The sequence below is a fragment of the Hyaena hyaena genome, unplaced genomic scaffold (assembly GCF_003009895.1).
Source record: "Hyaena hyaena isolate Hyena2069 unplaced genomic scaffold, ASM300989v1 scaffold_114, whole genome shotgun sequence".
NCBI lineage: Eukaryota > Metazoa > Chordata > Mammalia > Carnivora > Hyaenidae > Hyaena > Hyaena hyaena.
The window spans coordinates 836,057-860,698 of NW_024080746.1; the positions used below are offsets into that span (position 1 = coordinate 836,057).

General features: G+C 47.2%; 1 protein-coding gene across 3 annotated transcripts in view; it reads right to left on the reverse strand.

Moving 5' to 3' along the window:
- The window catches only part of CCDC149 (coiled-coil domain containing 149), a 102,651-nt gene extending 80,722 nt beyond the window's left edge, over nt 1–21,929 (reverse strand). For all 3 annotated transcript variants that reach the window (XM_039236651.1, XM_039236650.1, XM_039236649.1), the window contains exon 1: nt 21,852–21,929. In XM_039236651.1, coding sequence (XP_039092582.1) covers nt 21,852–21,899 — 48 coding nt within the window. In that variant the 5' untranslated portion in view covers nt 21,900–21,929. The remainder of the gene's footprint in view (nt 1–21,851) is intronic.
- Nucleotides 21,930–24,642: the final 2,713 nt, after the last annotated feature.

Consider the following 24,642-nt stretch of genomic DNA (forward strand, 5'->3'; position numbering starts at 1 on the left):
AAATGGGCTAGGAAATCCCTCTCACCTGCTGAAGACAGCATATATTTTTAAAATCTATTGCTTGCCTAGAGTGAGTTTGCTCTCTCCCCAGTGCTAGGCTGATGCAACCTTGCCTCTGGCCAAGATGCTGATGGCAAGGCGAGCGATTCTGGTTTGTTTCACAGACGGAGATCCAGGATTGGGGATGGGGCACTAAAATCACCCATGCATCTGAGGCTCGCCCTTTTCCAGCCAGGCTGCCAGGGGCCTGGGGTGCACTAGCTACAGCACTCACATATGCCATGACGTATTATAACATATAACAGTCACGCGTGGAATGTAATGATAGATCCACTAGTCACTTCATTATAGGATAATTCAATTCAGTTGCAGAAAGCTTTTCTTGTGGGCTGGTTAGCAATAAAAAGCCAACAAAGCATGGACAACATTTTGGTCAAAATGTCTTTGAAAGCTGTAAAATTGCTGTGGTTCATCCTCCCCTGTCTCAAAAAGAAGTCATTAAAAAAAAAAAAAGAAAGAAACTGGGGCGCTTGGGTGCTCAGTCAGCTAAGCTTCTGACTTTGGCTCAGGTCATGATCTCGTAATCCGTGAGGTTAAGCCCCACATCAGGCTCTGTGCTGACCGCTAGCTCAGAGCCTGAAGCCTGCTTCAGATTCTGTGTCTCCCTCTCTCTCTACCCCTCCCCTGCTCGAACTCTCTCTCTCTCTCAAAATAAATAAACACTTAAAAAAATTTAAGAAAAAAAAAAAAAACACCTAAAATCCTACCTACTGATGAGCCATAGTGACCACTGTATATCTATCTGCTCCTGACTTCTCAGATCTGCCTCCAAACACCATGAAGCAGTGGGGACCTATAGCAGTGCCTCCACTTTACAGATGAGACTCAAGTCATTTTCAGAACTCCTACGGATCCTTTAACAAAAGGGAATTTGGAAGGCACAGAGACAAAGGCACTATTGATAGACACAACATAGCACCTGGGATTTAGAGTGAAATTATGTGGCTTTCATGGCCATCACCTACCACTGGCCATGAGAAGCCACTCACCCCCTCTCTATCTCAGCTTCTTCTTAAAAAATGCTGTGTGAATGACGGTCACCACCGTGGAGTTTACTCAGTGTCCAAAAGTGATTCGGTATTTTGCATATATGTCATTAATCCTTATCAGAATGACAAAAAGTAGACATTACTCCCTTTTACAGATGAAGATACAGAGGCCTTAGGAGACTTTTTTTTTTTTAGTCATGCAACTTGTGGGGCGCCTGGGTGGCTCAGTTAGTTAAGCGTCCAATCCTTGATATCAGTTCATGATCTCACATTTTGTGGGTTTGAGTCCCGTGGGTTCAAGTCCCTCTCAGCGCAGAGCCTGCTTGGGATCCTCTCTGTCTCTCTGCCCCTACCCAACTTGTGCCATTTCTGTTTCTCTCAAAATAAATAAATCAACTTAAGAAAAAAGTCATGCGACTTGTAAGTGGCAATGGTGGGATTTATTTATTTTTTAATGTTTATTTATTTGGAGAAAGGGAGAGAGAGAGAAAGAGCAGGGCAGGGCAGGGGCAGAGAGAGAGGGAGGGAATCCCAAGCAGGCTCTGTGCTGAAAGCCTCACAGAGCCTGATGAGGGGCTTGAACCAATGAAATGTGAGATCATGACCTGAGCTGAAATCAAGAGTTGGACACTAGGGGTACCTGGGTGGCTCAGTCAGTTAAGCGTCTGACTTCAGCTCAGGTCATGATCTTGTGGTTCGTGGGTTCGAGCCCCATGTAGGGGTCTGTGCTGACAGCTAGCTCAGAGCCTGAAGCCGGTGTCAGATTCTGTGTCTCCCTCTCTTTCTGACCCTCCCCTGCTCACGCTGTCTCTCTCTCTCTCTCAGAAGTAAATAAAACATTAAAAAAAAGAAAAGAGTTGGACCCTTAACTGACTAAGGCACCCAGGCACCCTGGCAATGGTGGCATTTAAACCCAGGCCTGCCCCACCTCCCTCACAGAAGAGTCATAAGGGCTCTGTAAGACAATGCATGTTCAAAAAAAAAAAAAAAAGCACTCAATAAATTCCAAAGGCACCAATCACAATTGTGATTATTAATAATCACAATAATCCGAAGAACTGAGTTTGTCCTATTCAAAGAAAGAAAGCAAATCTCCATTCCTAAGTTTGTCAGTAGATCATGCCTTTGTGAAAAATAGCATCTCCCTGCCGGGATGAAGGGTTCTATAAGAGGGTCAGAGTGCTGAAGATGAAGATTCAACTCAAGATGGAGCATTTGTGGGAATACTCCCCGGCTCCCAGCGTTTTGATACTTGAGTCAGGTGCAGATGCTCCAAGGCAAGGGAGGTGCTCCGTCCCTGTCTGCCCCCAAAGGCAGTCATCTGCAGACTAGAGATCTTGAAATCAGACCTGCAAATCCATCACTATTTTCATTATCCAAGGAAATAGAGCTCTTACCACCATCTGCCAAGATGCCAACCAATTGTGATCATCACGGCTCCCCCAGAGGTTCTCTCTGCAGAACCATGGAGTCACCATTAAAAGGCTACTTGGGCCCCAATTTCCACCTACAGGATGAAGGTGTCCCCAGCTGAAGCTTGTGACTGGGAGTGTTTTTGCCTTCTCTCTACGCCTAGCTCATACTTTCCTGAGCACTGTCAATTTGCTCCTGTGCTTGTCATTATTAGTGCCTTCCCACCACCTCCAGGCACTGCTGATTAGTTAGAAATTTTCCTCAACAAGAACTGTCAGTTCAGCACTCAGCCCCACAGCAACAAGTTAGGTGGAGATTCATTCTGGAACATGGGTGGATGTGCAATTCTGGTGATTCAAATCACAGGCTTTTTCAGAGGACAGACTAAACTATAAACCTTTCTTAAGGTGAGGGCTCTCTGCCCACGTCTGTTTCCCTGGCTGGAATGATGCCAATGGGTCAATTATGCCAGCAAAGGGCTCCTATGGATGACCTGAATTCACTATGGCTTTCAGGGAGGATGGCAAAATCCTCACTGGCTCCACATCACCAATGAGCCACCAGCCAATACTGGGCATAATTTTATGCCTTCTCTTGACAGCCCATTTGTCCACCACAATCATGGTTCGTCAGAAAAACATTTAAATGACAATAAAATAGATTGTTTCAGTTTATTCCTCTGCAAGTACAGAAACAAGACCCAGCACTTAAGGTAAAGGATTCCTTTGGAGAAGACCTCGCTGATAGTCTTGACACTACACAGGCAGTGTCAAGGCCTGGACATTTCTCTTTCAGTAAGGAAACTCAATGATAATCAAGTTCACTATAGACAGTAGCATCAATAGGACTGAATAAATATGTGACCAGGCTAACCATTCCGAAAGGAGATGAAATTTCAGAGGCAGAGAGATCTAAAAGGATATGGATAGCTGTGGGTATCCCAAGTAAGTTGTGGGGGGGGGGGGGGGTCAGACTTCCCTGGATTCCAGTCTTTGCCTTGCCACTTGTAGCGGAATCACCTTGAGCAAGTTAATCCATCTCTTGCTGAGCCAAAGACCCCTTAGTTGTAAAATGGGGACCATGGTAGTGTGTCCTTTATAGGGTCTGTGACATAAAGGAGATAATGGAACAAGGTCCATCCACCATCATCATGTTCATGCTATCATTAGGACCATTGCTATCCATACTGTGTGGGAAGATGGAAAGTCCAAAGGAGTTAAAACAAGTCCTTGGGAAAGACCTATGAAGCCTGATGGGCCTAGACCCTGGATATGACCATGGATGTATCAGACCAAACACCGATGGCAGACCTCCACTACCACTGACAGTATGCCAGGTTCTGTTCCAGACACTTCACACTCATCATCAGTTCATTTGGTCCTCACAATGAGGCCCTAGGAGGTAGTAATTACTACGATCCCTTGCATCTTATATAAAGTGCTGGCCAATAAGAGGGAAGCAGAATTGTTCCAGGAGACTTCCGGAAAGTTTCCTTAAAGGAAGGCACATATTCATCTTCATGTCTTCTTCCTCCTGCAAAATAGTCATCCTGAACATGGAAAGCTCCCCTGTTGGAACGGTGGATAAAAGAAACAGAAGGTGCCTGGGTCCCTGACAAACTGTAAGCCACCGTATCAGCCTTAAACTGTCTTCTTCTAAATTCACTGTACTTGAGAGAGAAATAGATAACTCTATCTTATCCAAACCACTGCTGTTTCTGGTATTAGATTAAAATTAATCCTAAATAATACGCCAACACACCCAAACAACCAATACTGAGGAAATTTGGCACCTTCTAATGTAAGATATGTAACTGAGTTCATAAGAGAGCCCTATATCACCACTGACAGGTGTCACTGGATATCCATGACACAAAACTGTGTAAGTACTATATTAAGGTTTTAATAGAGTTTAAATGAAAGACTACTTCTCTTTCAGCTTGATGATTCAAACTACGCACCTAAAAATGAGCACTATGCTAGAACAGGCTTGCTTACTTGTGTTTTCATTCATTCATTCACTCATCCATTTGGTGAGGCTATGGTAGAAGGGGAGGGAAACATAGACTTTGTAATGAAAAGAACCCAAGTTCAAATCCCAGCTCTTGCATTAACGGCATATTCCCTTATGTTTCCTTATCAACTCTTAGCCATATTGATCACAGCAAATGAAATGGTAGTAATTCTAGTTGCCTCTCAAGGCTGTTGTGAGGAATAAATGAAATGCATATATAAAGTGTTCAGGACTTGGCATGAGTAACCAATAAATGTTTCCTTTTTCCTTCAAATATGTGCCTGAGCCAAACTTTGGATGAACCTTTTATATGTATGGCACACAGGTTTAATAAATGGAAGCAATATAAGAATAACTTCACTGGGGCACCTGGGTGACTCATTCAGTTATAAATCCAATTCTTGATCTCAGCTTAGGTCTTGATCTCAAGGTTGTGAGTTCAAGCCCTGTACTGGGCTCCCTGCTGGGTGTGGAGCCTGCTTAAAAACAAAACAATGAAAAGAATAATCGTACTGCTGTTAGTAATAATAATGATACTGAGAGAGTAGTAGCAATCACAGCAGTGGTTGTAGAAACAGCGGTAGTAAAATAATCAAAAGCTAAACAGACAGGGTGAAAACAAAGAAGATCCCCAAATGTGTGTGGTTAATGCCTATATGATCAAAACTTAACTGTTCAGCACTAGGTCGGAGACTGTTTCTGGGAGAAGTGTGGATTTTTTCTCATGAATCCTCACGAATGTTTCCAGTTATCAAAACAGCTATTTTCCTTGCTCACCAAGCAATCTTATCATCTTAAAAGAATCTCTAAAACCCAGGTGTTTAAATTGTCCACTAAATTCCTCTCCTCCTTCAAAAATGAATTTTTAAAAAGAAGTTGATGGATAGGATGAACGAAAACCCTACTCTCTCCTGTACAGGTTTGCTCTCCTGTACAAACCTTTACAACACGTTGTAAGATGTGAGATGCCCTTGCCCAATGCAGGGGGGGAGGGGGAGTTATTAGGACATTCAGCAGAATTGTGTGCATTCACAGAAACTACATAAGCGAGGGAAGGTACAAGCCGGCCATGAAAAAGCACAGGAGAACCTCGAAGTCACTGTCCCTGCAGTCTGCTCTAGAGTTTAATAGAACCCTGATATCAGACATCTGGGCATCCCAACAGTGGGAAACAATGTAGTTAAGAATTTCTAAGACATAGGCTCCAAGTCCAGCAAATGTATAGTTTGTCAATACTGTGGAATCCCACGCTGCCACAATACTGATGGCGATGCAGATGAGTTAGTAACGTGGAAACTATTCACGACTTCTTGCTGAGTAAGGAAAAGAACACGTCATAAAAACAGCAATACAGTGACAGAATTAAAAATAATGGTTAATGGGGGGTGGGGGGTTGAGTTGACTGGGAAAGGCATACAGAGCCTTCTGGGGACCTGAGAATGTTCTATATCTTGAACTGGGATGGTGCACATGCAAAAATGTCAAGCATTCATTCTGTGTGTTCACTGTACATGTGTAGCATATGATATAAACTCCTTTTTTTAAGAAATAAAGGCCTGGAAAAATATCTGAAAGATTATACACTAAAATATTAACAGTAGTCAGCTCTGGGTACCAGAATTATAATTATTTTCTTTTAAACATACCTATATTTTCTAGGGATACCTGGGTGGCTCAGTCGGTTGAGCGTTTGACTCTTGATTTTGGCTCAGGTCATGATCTCATGGTTCATGGGATCGAGTCCTGCGCTGGGCTCTGTGCTCACAGTACAGAGCCTACTTAGGATTCTCTCTCTCCCTCGCTCTCTGCCTCTTCCCCATTCCCTGTCTCTCTCAAAATAAAAATAATAAACATTAAAGAAATATACCTATATTTTCTAAATTTGGGGACCACTTCAATTTATTCAGATATTTAAAGTCAAATCCATCATGATCCAAAGTTTTGCCATCTCTAGGTAATACTTTCAGCCACTCACCTTTCGTACCCACCCTTTCTCCATTCACAGACTTGGGCCGTTGAGGGGAGGGCCCCCACAGCTGCCCAAGGGAACTCTCTGTGAAGGAGTCAAGTAGGCAGGGTGTGGAGAGATGGATCCGGGGGATTATTAGATTCTATCACTCCTGTGCAGCCCCTGCTTAGACAGGACTGGGTCACCTGGTGCATCTGTCTTCAGCCTACGTCACAGAGGTGGTATCCTGACTGTCCTCCAGTTAGGGCCACATCTGCAGGTATCCCCAACACCACTTTTGCTCAACTTCCAGCCTCTACTGAAGTCTGGGCAGGGATGTGGAGCCAGACCCCAGAAGTCTCCACCTCAGCTCAAGTTCTTGGACTTAGATCTAGGTCAGTTGGCACAAATGTGCAGAAGATATGAACCCAAGCCTTCCAGTGGGAAAAAAACATCTAACTTAAAGTTAAAAGGCCTGGCTCCATGTACTCGTTTCTTGCCAAGTGACCATCAATAAGGACTCTGAAGTTCCAAGTCTTCGTTTATAAAAGGAAGTACCCCCTACTCATTCTAACCGACAAGGCAATTATGAGAATAAGGGAAAGGGGAAGAAGGTGACAACATTCCATTGGCATCTGACCCCCAACTTTTAGCCAAGTGCCTGAGGCCGAGTTAATCCTTTTAAGCAACAGTAGAAGAAGGACAGGTGTAAGGTACTGTTTTTATTTATTATTTCCTGTGATGAGATGACCACAGAGGCCAAAGCAGTTGCATAACTTCTTTGCATGAGAGTCAACGGTGGGCAAAAACAACGCTGGTGCGAACCTCGCTTCTAGTCCAAAGCGAAGGCAGAGGCTGGGTATGACGCATGAGAACACAGGTCAGGTCCCATTACAGAAAGCAGCTCTTTATAACCAAATGATTTCCCACCCACAGCTTCTGCCTTTTTTCAAGCAATATATCCGATACGATAAAATTTTAGTTTGGAAGAAAAGAAGGGAAAGAAGGGGAGGTTGGGAGAGGGAGAGAGAGAGAGAGAGAGAGAGAGAATGACTTCTGGTGAATTCATGAATCTCTTGAAGCTTATTAAAAGGAGATTTGACTTACTACCTTTAAAAGATCACAATCTGTATTTTGAAAGTCAGAAGGTCTGCGAGATCAAATGGATACAAGGGGACTTCGGGAAGAGAAACAAATGAGAATGTTGTTCTGACAAGCAAAAAAAAAAGAATGTCCTTGTTTTAATTCAGTAGTTTTTCAATGCAAGTGTTAACTGAGAACCAGATACGTTTGTCATCGCTTTCAAATTTGTCTACTACAAGCAGGACTTTGTGCTAGGTATAATGGCAGATTCATAAAAGTAGCCACCTATTCCTGCTCTGGACTGGAGATGAGGCACACACATAAATAATTCCAACCTGGTCACACAGGTGCACCTGGATGCTACGCAATCACAGAAGGCCACAGACCTTCCAGTTGGAGGTTAAGGTGGGTACGACTGAGCCTCAAAGGAGGAGAAGAAGGAAGAGAACCATGGTTTTGCCAGAGGGCACAGCCTGAGCAAATGCCAGGTGTGTGGAAACACTGGCTTCTAGCAAAGACTCAGAGAGCTTCTGTTTAACAAGAGCATAGGACACATGAAATGGAGACATTCAAAATAAGGCTGGATCATTTGGTTTGGATGAAAGTAAGAAAGGTCTTAAAGGAAAATAAAGTCTGAGACAAAGTGAGAGCCAGCAGGGGCTATGGAGGCTTTTGATCAAGGAAGGGTCAGGTCCCTGTTTTGCTTCCAGGCACTTGACCAGGCAGTGAGGGAGGAGGTGGAAAGGCAGAAAGGGGGGCAGGGAGGCTGATGGGGGATGCACATCTTCCAGGGAGGAGGTTACTGTTAGTTCTCTGTGAGCAAGTGCTATGTCCTGAGAACTGACGTCAGCTTACTAAGAGGTTTATTCAGGACCCCAACAAACGTGGGAAGTAGTCAGCAGATGGCTCTGAAGACCAGAGAGGGGAAGGAGCAAGACACCGGACTTAGGGAGAACAGGAAGGGTACAAAGCCAGAGGGTGAATAAGGGGAGCCCAGAAGAGGCCAAGGAAGTGGAAGTTGCCCAGGAACTGATTGAGTAAGCCTGCAAATGTGCAGGAAGGTCTGGCAAAGCTGGAGATACTGGGAAAGAACAAAAGGTTATAGACTCACCCCAATGGCACTCACCAGACTGGAGCAAATTAAACAACAAATTGGTACTGGCTTAAAAAAAAAAAAAAAGGGAGGGGGAGGTCCATCCTTGCCACCTCCAATACAGCCTTGGTTGTGGGCCTGCAGATGACAGAGTGAGCAGGCATGTCAATCAGCACCCCATCAATATGAATTTTCAATGCCATCATGTTGACAACCAGCAGCTGACACATCACCTCTCTCTGCAGGAGCATCTTGGAAGCGGTGGGAAGGGTTTTCCTCAAGGCCAGGCAAGCACAGGACCACCCACCTAGGCTGCAGAGGGTCGGGGACTAAAAAACACACTTTCAGACATATCACCTCACTCTAGTCTCATCTCAGGTGAGAAATGCAAGATGGATATTGTCATCCTCATTGCATAAAGTCCAGAGAAACTTGAGGAGAAGTCATGAGATTCGCCCAACACTAAGTAGCTACCTACTGGTGGAGCTTGAAGACTCAGCTAGGGAGGATACCATCGTGTGCTGAGCCATGTGGACACTCCCTCTCAGCTTCTTCAGGGCCACGATCAGTCTGGGGGAGAGGCTGGAAGTGGGGCCCCCTAGCAGCTGAGCAGGGCTGGCTTCAAAGACAATATCAGAAATGGCAATGTGAACTATATTTCCTTCTTTCCCTCTCGTGATTCCCTTCCTTCCTCCCTTCTTTCCTTCCTGCTACGAGTGCCTGCCAAGTACCATGTGCCTGGAATTGTACTAGATATTGTTGGCCTCCACCACTCTGAGGGCCCCCATTATCAGGAACCCCATTACCTTTCCTTGTGATGCTACGGACAATTCCCCACACCATCTTCCCAACTGAAGTATACCATCTACTTCCCAAGTAAAACATATCAGGCCCAGGGGAGGTAGGATGCTCATGTGATGTGATATTTGATATGGGCCTTAAACCATGCATAGGAGGGTGCCTTGGACAGAAACAAAGACCTAGAGATGCCTCAGGACATGGAATAATCTGGTATCTGTTAGGAGTTCTGTGGAGAGTGAGGGAGGGGATAGACAGAAGGGGCCCAGGGAGTCACTGAGGTGAGGAGGGAGCAGGGCCCCTGAAGGCCACTTGAGAGACTGGCCTTCATTCTGCAGGCCCCTAAGGGCCATCAGAGAGCTTGAGGCAAAGGAGTGGTAAATCATTTCAGTGCCTGTAACAACTCCAGCTGGATGACGGGACACAGAAGAAAGATCTTGCAGGATGTGGCAGATCATTCTGAGGACAATGGATGAGAATCTGAGCTGTGGAGGGACAGTGGAAATGGCAACCTTACAGCCCTTATTAAAGACTTGTTCAAGAGCAGAAAATATGGGTCTTGATGAATAATTAGATTGGGTTCAGCAGGCAAGAAGGATCAAAGAAGACTGGAGTGACGTCATTAATGGAGATAGGATGGAAGAAGGTAAGAGAGATAGGAAAGGTGGAAGGCAGAGGGGACTGATTCAGGTTAGGGCATATTGAATGTGGGGTGCCTGGAGACATGTCCAGCAGCTTCTGCCTGCAGAAGCCCAGCAGGTGGGGAAAGAAGAGTGGAGTGTCAGAGGCTGCACAGTCAGGACCACATAGGCTGAAACCTGAGGACAGACCACTGCACATGGCAGAGATGAGTCTGGTCTTGGATGGCCTTGGCAAGAGCATTGCGGGAGCAAAGAAGGGGCAGAAGGCAGACTCGGGTGGGTTGAGAGCGGATCAGAGCAAGGCGCCAGAGGAGGAGGCTCAGGTGGGCTCCTGTGTTCTGCTCAACCCTCATCCCTCTCACACTTACTCCCGGCGGATCAGCTACCTTCCCACCATATCCAGGTAATTTCTCCCCTGCTCAAAGTGTATAATCATGTCATCAGTTCACACTCTACTTGTGTGTCGATCATTAATAAAGCTATAGGAGGGCAGGCACATTGATGAGTCACTTTCCATAAGTGAGAACATGGAACCAAAGTAGAGGTCCTATATACGGGTCAGAACTAGGCTGGTTCTTGGGTATTATTCAGTATCTCACTCAGTTCCTGCTCCTCTTGAGTCAAAGCATGAAATTCATTCCTATCTCCTACCTACCCGACATAGCTGGCCACACTCCCTTCTCTTAGAAGCTCACTAACTTGTATAGGAGTTGAGATCCACACACAGAGAAGGTCCCTTCCTTTCTCTGGGAGTATTTTCATGCTGTACAAGTGGCTTGGAATCCAAGCTACATAAGGCAACAGGCCAAAGAGCTCACTTCAAACTTGGGTAGTTATGGATGATTTTATGAGGGATGTGGGCTTCTTTTCCACTTTGGAGGACTAGCAAAGGCTGTGGTCTGGGAAGAGGTAGAAGCCTCATCCAGATGAGATCAGGATGTGAGAATAAGGTAGAAGCCAGGATGCAGGACAGATCAGTTTGTCTGGAACACTCAGTTTCTGAGGGGAGCAATGGGACATAAAACTGGAAAGGTCAAGGCCAGTTTGAGGGGAGCCTTTCAATACCAGATAATGGGGAGCCACAGAAGGTTTCTGGGTAAGAAGACCAAGTGAAAAGTGCTTTTCCTTTTAAGGTGGCATAATAGGTTACCTGTATAGAGGGTAGACCCGCTTGAAAAAGATCTGATATTCTGGGGCACCTGGGTGGCTCGGTCGCTTAAGCGTCTGACTTCGGCTCAGGGCATGATCTCATGGTTCATGAGTTCGAGTCCCACATTGGGCTCTGTGCTGACAGCTCAGAGCCTGGAGCCTGCTTCAGATTCTGTGTCTCCCTCTCTCTGCCCCTCCCCTGCTCATGCTCTGTCTCTCAAAAATAAATAAAAGTTAAAAGTTAAAAAAAAAAAAGATCTGATATTCTGAACATAACTAAGATGTTTGTTACAATAAAACAGCATAAGGCAATGGAAACAGAGTAGACTATTGAACAAACTTATACAGAAAATGAAAATGGGAAGCCTTCAAAACAAAAACCAACCAAAGGCTGGCATTCCTTGGGAACCAGGTATCCCCTCCCACGGATGCCATGTTACCTGATGGGCTACAGAGAGATCAAGATTCTCCACTAAGCAAAGTCCTCTGCCATGAGGTACCCGAAGCTCCAGGGGGCTTTGTTAGTGGAAAACCAGGCAGTGAGTAAGAAATGTCATTCACTCTGGTCATTTTCATTCAGGGACTAGCCAAAGTCCTCTTCTAATCTTCAGCCAATGTATTTTCTTCAATGTGAAAGTCACTAAATTAATTTTTTAACATAATAAGAGTAGAAATTGTCAATTTTAGAAGCACATATGCGAATTTCCCTGCACAGGAGAGAACATGAATCCTATTAGTTAAAAATAGCAGTTGTGCTCACTTTCCCCCACATGCTAATTTTAATAAACTTACTCTGAAATTAGCCTGCCACTATGCAGATAGCTGCTCATCCAAAATGTTCCCAGTAAGCACTAAGCTTGCCTTGCAAGAGTTCAAGTGCTCCCAGGAAACTCTGAACAACGCACAATTCTAAATGGAACTCCTCTTATCACTAGACTCGGCCACTCCCAACCCTCTATCATGCCCAGCATGGCCTCTCTCTAGCCACCCATCACAGATCATCTCGGACTCATTCTATTTCATCTTCCCAATCCAGTTGGTTATGAAATCCTGTCAGGGTCATTTTAAAACATCTTTCTCTTAGCCATCCTTTATCCTCTATTCCCACGGACGCTGTTATCTCCTTACCACTTCATTTATTCATACATCCAGATTCATATGTCCTACAATTACCTAATTCCTACAAAGGGCAAAGGACAGTGCAAAGAAAGGTAAGGCCACAAATTAACAACACATGGTCCCTACTCTCAAGGAGTTCAAGATTATTTGGGTTCAGTGGAGACACAGACAAGTTACAGTTAGTTAGAAAACCACGTAAGTGGTATGATTTAGGTGCCAAAGGAGTAATCGGAAATGTTGATGGTGATAGAAAACACTAGATCACTAGTCTCTCATCTTGTCTTTCCCTGATTCCTGGCAAATTTACCAAATATATCCCCACTGACTGGCACAGTGCCTCGCTGCCTGGCATAGTGCCTCGCAGACTCTGTTAAAGGCTCAGTGATCCCTGAGTTCAGTGGAAATAAATCGGTCCTAAATATTTTCATCAATGTGTACTCCAGCTATAAAAGCATTCGGTGCCTCTCTACTACCTATATTAGAGTATATTAGCTATATTAGAGTACACCCTATGTCTTGCTTTTGAAGGCATTCACCATCTGGTCCACCATGGCTCTTCCAACCTTAATGTCAGCTATATTTCAACCGACTAGACCCAGCCTTTCCTCAAAGGTCGGAAGCATTTCCTCGAAGGTCAACTGCCAGCCCAGTGCTCATGCCTGCTTGTCATGATCACCCATGCTCTCTTCAACCAAAGGGGAGGGACCCAATTCAAGTTCCATTGCCGCTAGGAAGCTTTTCCCCCGTTTCTCAAGCCGGACCATCTACATATGTGCCCATTATTGTGCAGGGTTTTTTTTCATTTAATAAAAGTATTAATATAAATACTACTTTGAAATATTAACTGATGTCCTATCTACCCACCTTGCCTCCATTTCCTATAACTCCTACCTTGTTTCTCCCTACATATCTCTCTCCCTTTTTAAGAAGCCAGACATTCTGCCTTTGTGTTCCAAGGAAGGGAGCACCCAGCAAAACATAGGTAACGAATCGATTGTTTGTTCGGTGTCTGGACTTTAAGACATCAGGGCATGGAAGAGTCTCCCGAGTAGCTCCCTCCCCCATGGCTCCCCAAAAGACTAAGGAAAGTCCAAAGTTGAGGAAAGGGTAGAATCAGAGTGCAAGGAAGGACAGCTTGGTTATCAGTGAGTCTCCAAGAATGAGCACGGAGCCCCTGCCTAATCCTCCTGGGTGAGGCCGGTGGAAGAGGAACCCAAGACCAGGGTAGGGAACGTGGCTAGTCGTGCTGGAAACCTGATGAGACGGGATGTGTAGAAGTAAGGAATAAAGCTCTCCAGAGCATTGGCTATCTCAAATATCCATCCCTCCCCTTTAAAAAAAAAAAATTAGATTTCGGGGCACCTGGGTGGCTCTGTCGGTTAAGCATCCAACTTTAGCTTGAGTCATGATCTCACAGTTCATGAGTTCAAGCCCTGTGTCAGGCTCTGTGCTGACAGCTCAGAACCTTGAGCCTGCTTTGGATTCTGTGTCTCCCCCTCTCTCTCTCTGTGTGCCCTTCTCCCACTCATACTCTGTCTCTCAGTTTCTCTCAAAAATAAACATTAAAAAAGAGTTTTTAAAAACTCAATTTCTTGAGGCACAATTCACACAGAGAAAGGTTCATCTTTTTTGGGTATACAGCTCTATGAATTTTAGCATACTTGTACAGTCACACAGCCATCATCACAGTTGAGGCACAGAATATGCCCATCACTCCACAAAGTTCCCCTGTGCCCTCTGCCAATCTGCTCACCCCACTCCCAGGCTCTGGCAACCACTGATCTGTTTCCTGCCCTTTTAGCTGTGCCTCCCCAGAAATTTCATATAAATGGAATCTTACAGTAGGTACACTTGGCTCAAGCCTCTGGTTTCTATCTCTTGCCAATTTTTTTTCCCATTTTTTAGTATAGTTGGCACACAATGTTATATAGCTTCAGGTGTACCAAATGTTTTGAGGATTCATTCATGTTTTTGCATGGATCAGTACCCTGAGCCACCATAATGCTGAGCAGGATTCCATTACATGGACGCACAACGGTTTATCCACTCCTCAGCTCATGGACGCTGGACTGTTTCCATTCTCAGTGATTATAAATAAAACGGCTATAAGCATTCACATACAGGTTTTGCTGTTGACGTGTGTCCTTAATTCTCGTGGCTAAACACCTAGGGGCAGGGCTGCTGGGTTGTTTGGTTAAGCGTATGCCTGACTTTATAAGAAATTGCAAAACTGTTTTCAAAAGTGGCCACAACCATTTTCTATTCCTCCAGCAACGCATGGGGCTTCCAGTTCCCTGCATCCTTGGCAACACTCGGTGTATCCGTTTTTTTATTTGTTTGCATTTCCCTTCTGATAGGTGTGTTGGGGAACCTTATTGTGATTTTAATGTACATTTTTCTAATGACTGATACTGTTGAATATATGTTTATGTGCTTCTTTTCTTTTTTAAAAAAAATTTTTTAATGTTTTATTTATTTCTGAGAGAGAAACAGCGTGAGCAGGGGACGGTCAGAGAAAGATGGAGATACAGAATCTGAAGCAGGCTCCAGGCTCCAAGCTAGCTCTTAGCACAGAGCCCGACGTGGGGCTTGAATCCGCGAACCGTGAGATCATGACCTGAGCCGAAGTCGGACGCTCAGCCAACTGAGCCACCCAGGCGCCCCTCAAGTGCTTATTTTCCATCCAAATCTTTTTAAAAATTTTTAAGTTTATTTTATTTATTTTGAGAGAGACCGAGATAATGTGAGTGGCAGAGGAGCAGAGAGAGAAAGAGAGAATCCCAGGCTCGAACTTGTGGAGCACGAACTTATGAAACTGTGAGATCATGACCTGAGCCAAAACCAACAGTCAAGACACTTAACCGACTGAGCCATCCAGGTGCCCCAACATCCAAATCTCTTGCGTGTAATATCTGTTTAACTCTTTTGTCATTTTCTTTTCTTTTTTAAACAAAAGTTTATTTATTTACTTGGAGACAGAGAGAGCTGGGAAGAGACACAGAGAGAGAGAATCCCAAGCAGGCTCCACACTACCAGCATGGAGCCTGACGCAAGTCTCAAACTAACGAACCGCGAACCCGAAGATCATGACTTGAGCCAAATTCTAGAGTCTGAAGCTTAACCAACTGAGCCATCCAGGTGCCCCTCTTTCGGCATCTTAAAAATTAGGCTGCTTGTTTTCTTATTATTGAGTTGTCAGAGCTCTTTATATGTTCTAGCTATAAGACATATGTTCTGCACAAGTTTTCTCCCAGTCCGTGGCTTATCTTTTCATTTTCTTTAAAGGAGTTTTTCAAAGAGCAGAAATTTTAAATTTTGATAAAATCCAATTTAGCCTTTTTTCCTTTCATGGTTATGTTTCTCGTGTCCTGTGTACCCGTCTTACTCTTGAACCTCCCAAACGGTGACAAACCATCTCAGGTGATGATAAGAGAACCCTCCCAGGTACAAGCTGGGCACAGACAGGTAAGGTTCCATTCCCTAGCCTCCCTAGCAGCTAGGGGAGGCCACGTGACTATGCCAGACCTATGGGATATGAGAAGTCACCCCTAATTTTTAAAAAAAGCCCCTCACCTTGGAACCCCCCTGCCTTTGTATCCCCCCATTCTTATGGGCTGGGACAAAAACATTGCAACAACTCAGCTTCACACACACAGTTGGAGACCACCCCCTAAAACACACTGGAGTAAGAAGGTGTAAAAAAATCTGAGTTCTTAAATGACTCAAGGAGGAGGGCCTCATCCCAGGTTGGACCTCCACACTGTAACATGAGAGAGACCAACGTATCCACCTTATTTAAAACAACATATTTTGAGGGGAGGTATCATTGTTAAAGGAGCTTAAACTTTACCCTAAGAGATGTACGCTTCTTTAAGAGGAAGTAGACACTGGGGCGCCTGGGTGGCTTAGTCGGTTAAGCGTCTGACTTTCACTTAGGTCATGATCTCGAGGTTCGTGGGTTCGGGCCCCGCATCGGGCTCTGTGCTGACTGCCGGCTCGGAGCCTGGAGCCTGTTTCAGTCTGTGACTCCTTCTCTCTCTGACCCTCCCCTGCTCACACTGTCTCTCTCTCTCTCTCCTAGAAATAAATAAAATATTAAAAAAAAAAAAAAGAGGAAGTAGACACTAATCCCAAGCATGTAAGACCCAGCCTGGTGCCGTGTAGTGCAGACAACCGCACAATGGTTTCCAATCTATGCAGACAACCGCACAATGGTTTCCAAAAGTTTCCATCAGCTCAGGAGTGATTCCGGGACAGTGGAATATGAATCCCTTGCCTTTACCCTGGGCAAGAGAGTGAGGTCCCCCATGCTCAGAGCTGTGAAGGAGCAAATATATCAAGTTGTTCTGCATTCACCCAAAGTGGAGTGGGTGGGGTAAGCCGTTGTTGAAAGGGGGACAAGGAGACACACCACAGTGACCTATGACCAGATACTAGACTAAAAATGAGGACATTGTGACTACATGAGAGTAGCCCAGACCGGATGCATAACCCTTACCCATCACCCCTGCTAGCAGCTGAGAGCCACTTAAGCCCCCAACGACTTAATCACAGCTGGCAGAAAGGGAGTCGCATGAGTCCAATCCAAATTACATTTCCACCACCCTGACCATGTGTAATCAAAAGTCACGCGTTGTAGCAGAACACAGACGCCTTCATTTCTTGAACACCTAAGTTTCTGTCCTGAGGTTCATGCTCACTGTACTAACGTTCACTAAACACTTACACTTGCCAGGCAGAGGGCTAAAGACTAACAAGCATTACTTCAACTTGACCCTCACACCACCTACAGGGTAGGTACTTTATCACTCTCTTTGAAGATGAGGAAAACAAGGCTCAGAGAGGTTGCACGGTGCAGGGGTTCTTTTAAGTGCCTTCTGCTTCAGGCAAATAGCTTCTGCTGCCCTGACCCACTCTCAGGCCATGGGGCCTCCTGGGCAGGGCCTAAGACAAGCAGATCACCACACTCCTGAGCAATTTTTCTCCAGGGCAGCTGAGTGATCTAAGTGGGTTCAAACAGAGGGACGCCTGTGGTTTTATGGGATGTACCGTATGAGAGTTGCTGTCTTCCTCTCTGAACTTGAAAGGATGGGAGGCTGAGACTGAAGACGAACAGCAAGGAGACCCATGGATAGAGAGAATGTGTCTGTCTGAGTGTGGGATCCAGCCGTGGCCCAAGCCACTCCTCTCCTGGAATTACTGGGCAGGTCAGCCGTGTTGGCTCGCTAGAGCTGCTGTCACAAATTGCCATGAACTGGGTGGCTTCAAACAACAGAAATTAATTATCTGTTACTCCTGGGGGTTGAACGTCCAAAATGAAGGCGTCAGCAGGGCCACGCTCCCTAATAAGGCTCCAGGGGAGGACTGTTGCTTGCCTCTTCCTAGCTTCCGGTAGTTTCCAGGCATCTCTGGCACTCCTTAGCTGCAGAACTGTCTCTGCCTCTGTCACCACATGGCCTTCTTCCCTCTGTGACCTCACACTGTCTTCCCTCTGTGCGTCCCTAGATCCCAAATTCTCCTCTCCTCGTAAGGACACTAGTCATTGGATTAAGAACCCACTCTAATGACCTCGCCTTAACTTGATTCCATCTTCAGAGAGCCTATGTCCAAACAAGGTTATGTTCACAGCTTTGGGAGGTTAGGATTTGAAGCATATGTTTTTGGGAAGCACAATTCAACTCAAAATGCCAGCCAATAAGTTCCTCGAGCTGAACCACTTTGGGTTGGGTTTTTGATCATTTGCACCCAGAGAAGAGTAGAGCCAAGATTCACCCCCAGATCTCAGTCAACAACGGAGACCCAAAGCCACACCGTTAACCACAGGGCCTATTAAATCTCTCTCTTTCCAATGTCAGCGGCTCTGCTCCGGGGGGAGACCCGGGGATACACAACACGCTCAAGGAAGACGACACTGATCACTATCTAATTAATTAACCAAACTTCAAATAGTGAAATTGAACAAGGCTTGGGTTATCATTAGGCAGCAGGCTGAGAGGTGGCCAGCATTTTTATTTTAGAAATAAAAAAGTATTGATTGTCTGCACGGCTACACTTCAAGATCTCTCCCTGATTTTGAAAGATCACCTCAGGTGTTGCTAGGAAGATCATTTCCCCCTCCCCAGACATTTAATTTCTAAAATAGAACACCAGCCAGGCTTCTTTCACATGCATGGCCGTGTTTACTTCGGGGCCTGTGAGTAGGCTGTAACTTCAGCTTGTTATACTTAAAATATGAAAATAAAACGTCTCTCTGTAGGATCATTTTAAGTGAAGAGTGTTTCGTAGAGGCAAGCCGAGGAAGCAGACGGATGGAAAGAGACCACAGGCTCTAGGCAGGAAGGTAATGGAGTGCACGTCCAGGGCGGGAGGCAGAAACCAAGTCCTGTGCAGAAATCAATGTGAGCTGTCAAATGGCCCATTCAGCTCAGGTCAGATGTCTGGTGACTGTCTTCCCCAGTTCCTTCGGCTGGATTCCAAAATCACTTTGAAACACCACCAGCCACTGACCGCTCTCTTCCTTGACTCCTATCGGCTGTGTATCAGACATCTCCACACCAGAGCCAGTCCACACCCGGCTGGCTAAACTTGAGTGGGCAGAGGAATCCCCTGGGTGGCTCAGTTTCTGAGAAGAGCAGATTTTAGGCTCTACCCTTGGGCATTTTCATGACATTGGTGCATCAGTTTCTTGTGGCTGCCGTAACCAGTTACCACAAACTGGGTGGCTTAAAACACAGAAATGTATTCTCTCACAGCTGTGGAGACCAGATGTCCACAGTCAAGGTGTCAGCAGAACTGATTCCTTCTGGAGGCTCTAAGGGAGAATCTGTTCTGTGCCTCTTCCGGCTTCTGGTGGCAGCTGGCAAACCATGATGTTCTGGGATATTCAATGTGCAACTCCAGTCTCTACCTCTGTCTTGAAATGGCCTCCCTCTCTGTGTGTCTGTCTTCCCATTGCCTTCTCCCTCGTATCTCTGTGTATGAAATCTATCTTTACTTTCTTTTATAAGGATTCCAGTCATTAGATTTAGGGCTCACCATAAATCCAGGATGATTTCACCTCACAGTCTTTAACGTGATTATATCTGCAAAGACCCGATCTCTAAATAAGGTCCCATTCACAGCTACTGGGGAGTTAGGACTTAGATGTGTCCATGGTGAGGAGGAGGAAGTGCCCAGTAGACTTGGGGAGAGACTTTAAAACTTGCACTTTCCTGGAGCCTGTTTCAGTCTGTGACTCCCTCTCTCTCTAACCCTCCCCTGCTCACGCTGTCTCTCTCTCTCTCTCCTAGAAATAAATAAAACATTTAAAAAAAATAAATAAATAAAACTTGCACTTTCCCCCCAAAATGCAGAGTGACTCTGCACTCTTTGCTCCCCAAATGACTGTGGTGCAGGTGATGGTAGATCATACTCAGAGAAACACTGATTTACTGGGGATTCAAGGGAAACAAAACATGGTCCTCACTCTTGGAAAAGCTGTATCTAGGTGAAGATATACTAGAGATGAACCAATGATTAAAATACAAAGTATGGCCTAACGATTCCAAGCTCTGGAGTCAGACAAACTCGGGTTCAAATTCTACCCACTCCAGCTGTAATATCGTAGCCTCTCTTAGCCATGATCTCCTTATCTGTCAAATAAGGAAGAATTCCTACTTTATAACATTATGAGAATGAGGCTATGTAAAACACTTAGCATTGATGAAGGACTCAAGAAACAGCCATGAGCTATTAGGAGAGGGCTCCTTGCGGGGCGCCTTCCATACCCTAAAGCCTTTAATGAGGGTCTGTGGAAGGCAAGAATGAATTACCCTGAAAAAATCCAGCTGGCAAAGGCAAGGTAACTCCTGAAAGGCACAGGAGGATCTGGATTTATTCTATAACCCTTTTTGGAGCCCCTGCTGTGTATGGAGCTCAGTGTATAGGAACCCGGATCAAAGCCAAGTAAAACGCACGTCCCAGTGGGGAGCCCACCAGGCTACAGTACAGTGTGGTCTGTGCAAGGCAGGAGGAAGCCCACCTCGGAGATGTAGAGACAAGTGCAATCCAGCACTTCCTTCCTCTGGTTTTCCACCCTTTAGCATTCTCTTCATGGTTATCGTGTGACTCTCCCAAACTGTACCATATGTTCCAGAAATACTCTGAGGGCAGAAAGGGTTGCCTGTCTTCTTCGCCACTGAATCCCAAGCACCCAGCGAGGTACCTGGCTGCTAACAGACATTCGATGCATATTTGTTAGAGTAGAGAGCATTCTGCCGCCATTTGAGAGCCCCACCCCCGGGATCCTTGACTACTGGGTATGATTCTTGATTCTTGAAAGTTCCCTGGGGGATCTGTCCCTTGACATAAAGCCGGATAGTTAGAGGAGACAGTCGGGCGCAGGCCACAAAACAATGCGTCAGAACACGGTCTGGTTAGGAGCTTACAACTACTAGACTAAGAGTAAACAAACTAAACCAGGGAGAACTTAGGACATCTTATTCCTCTTCAGAAACGCAATGCTTTGCACACAACTGATGTTAAGTACTGTTATCCGACTGACCTGGGGGCCCTGAAAACGATTACAGGAGAAAGACAGTATAACGGTTTCTCTTCCAACATCCCACAAGGGAAGGAAGGAGCAAACCACCACACCCGGACCTGGGTGCCCAGAAGTAAAGTCAAAGAGGCCCCAGTTGGCTTTGGGCAAAGGGGATGGTTCTCAGGAAGGAGAGAATGGAAAGCTGGGGGTGCTCGGCAAGGCTAGGTAGCGTGGGCAACTGCCATCACATATGGTGGTGAGTCAGGACAAGCGACCTACCTGTGACGGGGAGACATCAGCCCTCACTGTCACCTGGGGAAGCCGGACACCCCCTCCCAGGCCAAACAAGGCAGGCTGGGCTGAAGAGGCCCGGGAGATTAACAGCCCACCCAGGGGTGCTTGGGACGGAGGAGGTGGGGGGGAGAGGGCTGGTGTTTTCTGCTTGCACAAATCGAGTGCCTTCCGCACCTGTCTTTGACTTTGACAAACGGCTCTCCACCTTACACAGAGTAGGCCCGCAAACCGCACGGGTTGACAGAATTAAGTGACTGAGTGAATGAAGGCTACGGAGGACCCCGGAACTGCCCCCACCCACACCTCCGCTGAAGGTAATTCCACCTGGAACCCCCCGGGCCCGGATTCGCCCCGGACACCACCTTTCCGCTCCAGCACTGGCCGTCCAATCGCTGGGCTCCACAGCGGTGGTGGCCAGGGAGGCAGGTGGGGCTTGGCTCCTCTCCTCCCGGATCCCCCGCGCTCCGCTCTCCAATCCGGGGCCAAACCCTGCGGGAGGGGGAAGGCCCCTCCCCCGAAGCTGGCACCAGATGGCGGGGAAGCGGCGCCGGGCCAGCCGGGGGAGCGCGGGAGGAGCGGCGCACCTGGCGGGGGCGGCGGGCAGCGCGTCCCCTGCGCGTCCCCGCCGCGCTCGGCCCCCCTGGGGGGCGCGGGGAGAGGGGTGCCGCGGGCGCGGGGCGGGCGGCCGCTCGGCCCGGCCCTTCCCGCCTGGCGGGCGCCTCGGCCTCACCTCGCTCACCAGCCCCTGCCAGTCGCTCTCGGTCCGGTCGCCGTTCATGGCCTCCTCCTGCAGGCGCGGGCCGGCTCCGTGGCCGCCGCCCTCCTCCGCCTCCGCCTCCTCCCGCCGCGCCGCCGCCGCCGCCCGCGCCCCGCGCGGCCCCGAGAGGGCCGGGCGCCTCCGAGCCGCCGCGCCGCCGCCGCCGCCGCCGCCTGCGGCCGCCCGCGCTGTGGACTCAACGTCCGCCTCCGCGGGAGGAAGGGGAGGAGGAGCCGCGGCCTCCCCGCCCGCAGCCAGGGTCCCGCCGGCCCCGGCCCGCCCCCCGCGCCGGGACCCCGCACTCCTGCGTCTGGTTCCCTAAGCCCCCGCCGGGCCCCAGCCCCCGACCCCTGATCCCCGCGCCGGGACCCCTGGCTCCTGAGCCAGCCCCTGGGCTCGTGCCCAGCCTCGAAGGGAAGGGGCGGAGGCCGGGGGGTGGGGGGGGTGTCCCCGCCTGCGGGTCGCGCCTGTCTCCTGGATTCGGGCTCTCCCTGGGCGGGAGGCGGGCTCAACAGACACCTGTGTGTCCCCTGCAAGAACCAGGCCCGGCCCCCCTACCCCACCCCGGTCTAACCAGCCCCTGACCCACTTCCAAAAAGTAAGCCTCACCCGGGCAGATTAGTGGCCTTGTTTTCTAATGAATGTTAGGTATAGGGGCCTGGCGCATAGTAGGTGCTCTGCAAATACGTGTTGGTCCCAAGGATGAGCAAACCCACGTGTTATTATATATTTAACATTGTTTTTAAAGCTACTAATGTTTACTTATATTTATTTCTCAAATTATCAGCTGTCATAAATAGGAAGCAAACGAAAAAATTGGAAATAAAACAATATTGAATTCTAAATAGGACCAAAAGCTCTGAGCACGATGCTGCGCAGGTGTCAGCAGAGGTGTGTAAAGACCTACGGGCCTCATGGCCTCAGACTCTTGGTTTTTGGCTCAGGTCATGATTTCACAGTTGGTGGGTTCGGGCCGCAAGGAGCTCTGCAACGACACTGTGGAGCCTGCTTGGGATTCTCTCTCTCTCTCTCTCTCTCTCTCTCTCTCTCTCTCCCTTTCTCTCCCAGTGCGCCCCTCTCTCTTTCTCAAAATAAATAAATGAACTTAAAAAAAAAAAAACCTACTGGCATCAAACGGAGACTTTCTTCTGAGAGGAAGGACTGAAGAGAATTTATAGAAGGCGGGGAATTTTCAACAAACGAGTCATTATTATTCAAGATATTTTTCCCAGGTCTCCTAAAATCCTCTCATGGACCACCACCAATGGTGAGCTTTCCAGTCGCAGCAGCACTACCTGTGGAAATGAGCAGGTGGGCTGAGGAGTTGTGAACCCATTGTACAGTTCTAGAAGCATCACTGCTAGCGCTGACTTGCTGTTTTAAGCCCCCTGTGGATCCTGGGTCAACCTGTGAGATGGATGCCATCTTCATTTATCAGATGTGGAAACCGACATATAAAAAATGGAGAAACAGAGACTCAGCTAGGACTTCTGGCTCCCCAAGGGCCTCTTCAGCACCTTGGAAACCTGAAAATGAAGCACTACACCTGGGAGATGGAAATATTGCATTTTATTGTCGGCCTTGTTTTGTTGGCAGGGTAGATTGTTTGGAAAACGGCGTTAATAATTCCCTGCTGGTGTTCCAGCCATTGTCTTATAACTTTGACTCCAGGCTAAGCCTGTGACTAGCTTCAGCTAATGCAGTGTTTGCGACCGTGCACACGAAGAGGCTTGTGTAGTGGGGCTTCTCCTTGCTTATGCTCTTGGGAACCTGTGATCACTACCACGGAAATGAGCCCTGAAGAGCTCGCTGGATGATGGACTCACGACCATCAACCAGCCAAGCGCCACATTTGTGAGCAAAGCCAGTGACCCCCAGCTGCCGCAGATGAGATATCCAGGCATGATCCCAGCTGAAACCAGCGGACGAAGTACCCAGCTGGAGCCTTGCCCCATCTGCTGACCCACAGATCACTTGGCGAGACACATGGCTGTTGTGTTTTAAGCCACTGAGGTTGGGGTGGTTTGCTACATATCAAGAGGTAACTGACATGGATGGTGATACTCCCGATGAGGAGCCCAGATGTTCTGAACTCTCCCTGGCAGCCCTTAGAAAGCAGCAGCCTCTGGCGTCATGACCTGTTGGGCTTTCATCTAAAAACGATTCTACAACAGATTCCCACAGGCCAGGGGCTATGAGAAGGAGCCAGTTTACCGGGTAGCACATTTATTCAGTGCCTTTTGTGTACAAATACTGGACACATCCTGGGAATGTTCAGTGACATTGCCGACCATGGCCCCTGGCCTGGAGGGTTTGTAAGCCTTACCGTAGAGGCTTTGCAGGCAAATGTTCTAGGGAACAAGAAGAGAAAAAAAAAAAAAGAGAGAGAGAGAGAGACTGGAATGTAGCCTAAGGCTTCTGGTTTTCTGACCATGCTGGGCAACCTAATCCATTCTCTTTTTTAATCCAAGGAGATAGAAAGAAGGTTCAGCCCTGAGTTGAATGTCCAGGGTTAACTCAGTGCCAAACACTTCTTCCCAACAGCATTGATCAATGCCTCACGCCACGTATCAAGGTACTGGCTGCCAATATATTGCCCTCTGGCAAACCATCTGGTTTCATCCAACCTGTCGATGAAATAAACTGTAGGAAGAGCAGGCATAATGTGGTCCATCTGCCTTCCACTGTCTCCTGGTCTGCGCATTCAGGTAGGAAAGCAGCCCTTCCCTTCCAGTTACCATGTGCAGCGGAGGCTTACAGTCCC